Source organism: Pristis pectinata, chromosome 7, assembly GCF_009764475.1.
Source record: "Pristis pectinata isolate sPriPec2 chromosome 7, sPriPec2.1.pri, whole genome shotgun sequence".
Classification (NCBI taxonomy): domain Eukaryota; kingdom Metazoa; phylum Chordata; class Chondrichthyes; order Rhinopristiformes; family Pristidae; genus Pristis; species Pristis pectinata.
In genome coordinates this window covers 70504900-70512030 of record NC_067411.1, presented here as the reverse complement: position 1 = coordinate 70512030, position 7131 = coordinate 70504900, and the positions used below count along the sequence as shown (strand labels likewise).

The 7131-nt window shown below is 40.0% G+C and overlaps 1 protein-coding gene across 1 annotated transcript; it reads left to right on the top strand.

Moving 5' to 3' along the window:
• Positions 1 to 464: 464 nt before the first annotated feature.
• LOC127572663 (cyclin-dependent kinases regulatory subunit 2) lies at positions 465 to 6658 on the top strand. The gene is made up of 3 exons (XM_052020156.1): positions 465 to 821; positions 5034 to 5161; positions 6312 to 6658. The coding sequence occupies exons 1-3, from the start codon at positions 763 to 765 to the stop codon at positions 6362 to 6364; spliced, it is 240 nt and encodes a 79-aa protein (XP_051876116.1). The 5' UTR covers positions 465 to 762; the 3' UTR covers positions 6365 to 6658.
• Positions 6659 to 7131: the final 473 nt, after the last annotated feature.

Sequence of the window (7131 nt, the reverse complement as noted above, 5' to 3'; positions counted from 1 at the left end):
TCAGGTCTGTGAAGCTTTGTCAAAACAGATGCTATTTTCTGTTTTTATTCAGTATATTACCCCCACTTCCATGTGCTCCAACCTCACTGGTTAACCTCCTACGTGGGACTTTATTGAAAGCTCTCCAAAAATCCAAGTACGCAACATCCACTGGTCCTCATATCTATTCCACTAGTCATATTTCAAAGCACTCCAGCAGATTAATCAAACATGATTTCTGAAATCCATATCGACTCTGCGCCACCCTACTGCTCTTTTCAAGACGTTCTGTTAATACATTGACTAACTATGACTTGGCCGCACGTTTATTACGTGGCAAAAGACCCGTGTTTCGTATCTGAATAATTATTGAAAATCAATACTCCTTGTGGCATTTCCGTGGAAAAAGAGCTGCAACAGAATTTGCAAGAAAAAAAATCACTGTAATGCCGGGAATTTAAAAAAAAGCCTGTTTTTTTTATTGTGCATTGGACTGGAATACACAATCAGTTAAAATGGGGACTAAATGACCGCTCATTTCGCCCCAACCTCGGGTCGGGGATGGCAAGCGCGTGCTGCGTACTCGTTCCAACGGCTACCGTTAGGCGCGCCCGCGTCCAGCTGTGGTCACATGATCCCCCGAATGGTCCAATGGGAGTGTGCCGGTCCGATTCAAATCGCCTCGTGGAGTTCTGAAGTTGGAACTCGTGACGGTTGCTTGGAGCTGCAGCTGAGTTGCGCTGTCACTGTTTCAGTTGTCCAGCCCACGTCGAGCAGGCAGATATGTCGAACAAACAGATCTATTACTCGGACAAATATTATGACGACCAGTATGAGTACAGGTAAACAGTTATGTCACCTCAAGTGGTGAGCAATAATTTCGCAGTGCTGCCCCTGTAGTAAACGGGCCGAAGTCAAGCACGCGGCGACTGGTTGTTTTGACTGAATGCTGACATGTTTCTCTCTAATGATCGTGATGCAAGTTTTATGACTTGCGAACGAGGTTGCTGTTGCCTCATTGCTTTGGGGGTGGGTACCCGGATTGCCGGGCAAATTTTATAATCTCCGTGAACCGTTCGCTCCCCGTGTGTGACGTCAAGCGGAGGTGGTGGGTTTAACCGGCTGGGACCGGACCCGCCGCCATTTTACTGCCCACTGCGGTCCGGCTCCCTCCCTTCCCGCCCCCCCTCCCCCCAGCCCTCCCCCCAGCCCTCCCCGACTTTCCGAGAGACTACCAGTGGTGTGTAGCTTCTCGCAACGGGCTACACTCCGCCCCGTGTTTCCTGTCTTGATTTGTAACAACCGAGCTGTCAGTGATGCAAGGGAAAGGAACCGTATGGGGCAAAACAAAAGACTGGCATTGAAAAAAAGACGTCCGATGGCCACTGGTTGAGGGCTGTTTTGTTGTGATGAGTTCCAATTGCTTTTTGGCAACTGAGCAGAATGAATATCTTTCAAAAAAAAGTGTCTCTGAATCTGTCAAACTTTTGAATTATTCAGTGCCAAAGTCGGCTCTGGGAAATACTAAATAAACATCGAACATGAATTGATGTCTCTACAGGCGTTGTTCAAATATTTTAAGCCTTCTCTATTTCAGCACCTCTATTTCGCTTTTGTACTTGTGTTTGATATATTTCACGACTTTGGGCATCTCCCTAAATTGCAAAAGTACCTTTTGAACAATAACCAATGAACAACCTGTTCTGAGGACTGGCCTTTGACGTGAAACATTAACTCTGTCTCTCTTTTTCCACAGGAGTTTTTATTCACTTTTCATCCAATGAGCTAATTTTAAATTGTAGTTTGTGCTGTAATACAACAACTTGTCTCTGGTGGGTAGTGCTGAACATGTTACGCAATCACAGTGTATTTTGTACCTTTTTGAAGAGGAGCAGTAGCATCGGTACTCTTGGATTTGCCAATGGAAACTGCGATTGGATTTGCCATTGATAACTTCGTTGTATTTGGTGGAGGTTATGGGGTGTTTTTGGACAGAAGGGAAGGGCCTAGAGACACTAATTAGATCCATGGATTTACTATAGCATAAACAGGCCATTTGACACTGTCTGTGCCAGTCATCAAGTGCCTCTCTATACCATCCCAGATTCCAACACTTGGCCCATTGCCTTTTTATATGGTCACATTTAAGTATTATTTAATGAATACTTGAAATGTAATGAGAATGCTTGCCTCCACTGCTCCCATCAAGTGGTGCATTCCAGCTTTCAACTGAAAATTCATCTCTTGTTTCTTACTTTAAACCTATGCCTTATGATTATAATCACCTTTGCTAAAAGGAAAAGTTTCTATCTGTGCTATCTATCCCCTTCATAATTCTGTGGACCTCAATCAGGACACCCCTACCCCCTTTCTCTGCTCCAAGGAGAAAACATCTGATTTTGTTGTCTTGTAGTTGAAATGCTCTATCCTGGGCAACATCCTAGTGTATCTCCTCTGTATCCTCACTGGTGCATTCACCTCATCTTCTAGTGTGGTGACTAGAATTGCACACAGTGTTCCAGCTGGTTTCATACAGTTGTACCTTGTTAAACCACCTTGTTCTTGTATCCTATGCCAATAAAACCAAGTACCCCAAATCCTGCCTTATCCACCTGAGGTGCTGTTGCTTCCTTAATTCCACAATAATACCACAATAATTGTGGTAACAATACCACAATTTTCATGTCACTTTGCAAAGTTAATCTTGATGCAGATGCAAGAGGTATAATTTTAAGGTATTACAAGTGGCAAGGGTCCCAGTACCCATTCCCAATGGCATGTCACAAGCTTCCAAAAATATTCCTTTCTGCTGACCTTTCTTTAACCAAGCTGATTTTTTTAAAATCAATTTGGCAAAATGTCCCTAGATCCCAATGGGCTCTTACCTTTTGGGCCATTTTCCATAAAGGACCTTGTCAAAGGCCTTATTGATGACTACATCAATCCTCTTTCCACAGATGCTGCTTGATCTGCTAAGTACTTCCAACATTTTCTGTTTTGATTTCAGTTTAAGAGATTGGCTAAAGATTGAAAGGGAGGGTGGATTACTGATGGCTCTAGAGTTCTGGAACATGATTCAGGATGCAAGTATAGCAAGTAATTGAGCAAGCTAACAATGTTAAGTTTTTTGGCAGGGGAAGTGAATACAAAAGTTGGGATGTTATTCATTTATACAGGATGTTAGACTACATGTGGAGTATTGGTCTTCATATTTAAAGCATTTTAGTAGATTAAAAATGGTTCCATGAAGTTGTACTAGACAAATACCTGAAATAGGCAGGCTGTCTGAGCAAAATTTGGACTTCTATCCACTTGAGCTTAGAAGAATGGGAGGAGATTTGATGGATGCATAAGATCCTGAGGGGCCTTGACAGAGTGGATGGAGAAAGAATGTTCCTCCTGTTGGAGAATTTAGAACTAGAGGTCATTGTGTGCATCCCATTTATGCCAGATGAGGTGCAAATGTTTTTTCTCTCTGGAAGTCAGGGGTCTTTAAAGCTCTTTCTTGGAGTGGTGGAAGTGGTGTCTTTGAATAATTTATCAAATATTAATAGGTAAGGAGGTGAAGGGTTGCTGTGGATGGGCCAGAATGTAGAGGTGAGATTACAATCAGATCAACCATGATTTTATTTAATGTGGCGTAGGCTTGAGCAGGGGCCAAAAGGCAAATTGCTGGAAGAACTCAGTGGGTCAAGCAGCCTCTATGGAAGCAAAGGAATAGTCAATATTTTACTCTACCTAATTTGTACATTTGTGTTCCTCTGTCACTAGTGTAGGGAGACCAGACCTCAGGTGCAGTCTTATCAGGACCCAATATAATGAACTCCTGCTTGTGCAATAAAGATCAACAAACTTGCCTTCCTGGCTGCTTGCTTGACCTGCAGGTTAACTTTCAGTGAGTTGTGTACAAGGACACCCAGATCTCTCTTGGGCACTTGACACTTCCTTCTCTCACATTTGGTGGGGTGGGAATGGTCACCTAACTGGAGGACCTTCCATTTTTCTACATTATAATCCATTCTGCCATATCCTTGTACATTAACTTAACCTGTCTTTGTCCCCTTGAAACCTCTCTGCATTGTACTCAAAAGTCCCAGCTTTATATCATTGGCAAACCTTGATCCCATCATTCATATCACTGATTATAGGTTATAAACAGTAGGGAGCCCAGCACTCATCCTTGTGGTATTCACCAGTCATAGCCTCCCAACCTGAAGATGACCTTTTTTATTACTAATATTTTCTATCCATGAACCAATCCTCAATCCATGTTTTTTTAAATTACCAATCCCATGTTATCTAATTCTGGTTAATAATCCCTTGTGGCACTGTGTCAAAGGCCTCCTGTAAATTCAGGTTTACCATACCCACAGGTCTTTATCCTGTGAATCACAACCTCAAAAAAAAAACTGGCAGATTTGTAAAATGTTATTTCTCTTTTATAAATCAATGTTGATTTTGCCCAATCTTTGTTTTTAGTGCCCTGTTGCCATTTCCTTAACAATGGATTCAAGTTTTTTCCTACTGGCACCAGGATATCTGATCATGGTTCCCAGTTTTTTCTCTATCCTTTCTTAAATAGTGGAGTTGCTGCATTTCATTCTGTGAAACTGTTAAAACCAGAATTGCTTGATTGTGCATCTGTAATTTTCATGGATGTTCCCTTGCTGGCAAATCTATCTGTTGACAATGCTGCAGAAAACTTTGAGTTTTATTTTGGGGCTTTAGTTAAGTATATTTCTATCAGTTTTGATATCACACTTGTAAACTTTTTTACAATTGTAAAATGGCAATTCTCATTTGACAGAAGCTGCCACTATTTTTCAGTGGAATATTGGTCAGGGAGCTATGCAAGTTGACTCTTTGGGATAATCTTCATTAACTCCCAAAAAGAGAGTCATGCCTGAACTTCATATACTGGGGGCTATTCAACATAAGCAATATGCTAGTTGCTATCAAATAAATGATTTGCAATTAATATTGGCTAATCTGTAATTCTGCTTGCATATTTGTCTATATATAACCATAAAACTTGCTTTTTGATTCAACAACAGGCATGTTATGTTGCCCAAAGAACTTGCAAAGCAAGTACCGAAGACTCATCTTATGTCTGAGGATGAATGGCGGAAGCTAGGTGTCCAGCAGTCTCTCGGCTGGGTCCATTACATGATGCATGAACCAGGTATTATCCTTTAAGCAAGAAGAACTTGCAGTATGGACTTTTTTTTAAAAAAAAAAGTGCATGCAACTAAATGTTAGCTATTGAGGTAATTTGGTTATATCCCAGTCCACCATTTTTATTACTTTTGTCTCATGATTTATTTTTGAAGTTTTTTTGGTGCGCATGAGACCTAAAGATTGAACTTGCAGGGTAAAGTCTGTTGTAAGAACACTTTCAAGACTTGTGAAGTTTGTGAATAGCATCTAATAGTTAATAGATGTCAAAAACTCAGCGATTACCTTGTTTGTCTGCTCTGGAACCTGACAAAGACTACTTTCCTGGGTTCCATTTTGACATACAAGAATGGTCACTTAGATGTGGACATAGCAATGAGGGAGGGGAAAAAAACATGAAGACTCCTTCAGAAATGGAGAAGGAACCATGTTCCCTACAGTAGGTTTGTAGGTACTAGACTGATTATTCTATGTATTTATGTACCAAGTTAATCGATTCACATTTATTTGTAGATGTAAATACTTGTGTTATTGTTCTTGAATATTTTTCCCATAGGGCTTGTATTTGTTTTATTACATGAATGCTCCTGGCTAGTTTCCAACAAGTGCATTCCTGAACAGGACAAGGCACATCCCAGATGAGGCTGAGGGCATTTTTTATATATAAAATCCTTTATCTGTTTGAGTGAATTTTGAGGGGAGGGGATTTGTGTGGCAGTAGTGGAAATGGAGCATTGGGTGGAGCCTTTTCATAATTTGAAAAGAACTTGATTGAGCTTTTAGCCTGCTCAAGGGATGTTTCTTTTTTAAAAAGCAAAGCTACTCAAGATTGCTCTCTATGTCAAATTAAATGCAAGTTTAAGGTAATAGTGCTGCTCTGCAATACATCAGATTTTTTTTCCCACCTAAATAAATTACCCTTTTGAAGTGGATGCAAAACAAATGTTGGGTCAGAATGAAACAAATGTACCATTGGGGAAAGAGAACACTTTAGAATTTACATTGGGTACAGAATATTCTGTACCCAAAGTAACTTTTGTTTCCCCTTGGTTAAGTCCTTTAAGAGCTGATTGTTTAATGTTATGTTCTATGCTGAAGGACTACAGAAACAGACAATAAGTACTTGTAAATTACCACTGTTTTTCTTTTATTTCCAGAACCCCACATTCTGCTGTTCCGAAGACCTCTTCCAAAGGACCAGGAAAAATAAATCTTCACTTTCTGGAAATCTCTGGGACTTTATGTAAATATTGTAGTATTCAGTGAATACATTAAAATTGTACAAATTCATTCAAACCTGTGTATGAGCTGTATTCTAAACAGCAATAGAGCTCATTGTGGTACAGTGGGTTTAGACTGCTGTGAGATATATTTAAAAAAGTACAAGGAGTCAAAATGATGTTGGTTCCACTAAGAAATTATAGTGCCTTCTGTTTACTTTTTTCCTGTGAACTCCTTTTTGTCTGTTTTCTTTTGATGGATACAGTTGTGAATAAAAAGAGATCCTGTATGTATTTGGTTTAAGTTGCTTTTTTTTGGGGGGGTGGGGGGGAAGAGAAGGATTAAGAACTTGGGACAAGTGAGCACATGTAATAGAGCAAGATTTTGTATTTGTCTGTCCAGATAAGTCTGGTTTAGAGGGATCTTTTGAAGTCTTTTTGTGTTGGAAATATAACTATTACTGTCTCTATAATTTTCCAGTATAAATTGTAGATTACAGGGTTTAAGGAGCAGTTTTCAAATACTATGATCCCAGATCATGTGATTTGTTTTTGTCATATTCTAGAGGAACCTGTGTGGATGATCACTTCAGGGATTTTGAGACATTTTGGGGAAAAGATCACTATCAGTGATCTGTATTTTGAACCACCTTCATATTGTGGATTGATCTTAATTTTGACAGCAGTAAACAGGGTTACAAAATGGCAATCTCAGTGAGACATGGAAGCTAAAATCATTTTTGAAAATGCTTTCTAT

Coding starts and splice junctions, on each gene's coding strand:
- LOC127572663 (XM_052020156.1), top strand. CDS start 763: ATGTCGAACAAACAGATCTATTACTCGGACAAATATTATGACGACCAG. Junction 822..5,033: donor GACGACCAGTATGAGTACAG/GTAAACAGTTAT, acceptor ATTCAACAACAG/GCATGTTATGTTGCCCAAAG. Junction 5,162..6,311: donor TTACATGATGCATGAACCAG/GTATTATCCTTT, acceptor TTTTATTTCCAG/AACCCCACATTCTGCTGTTC.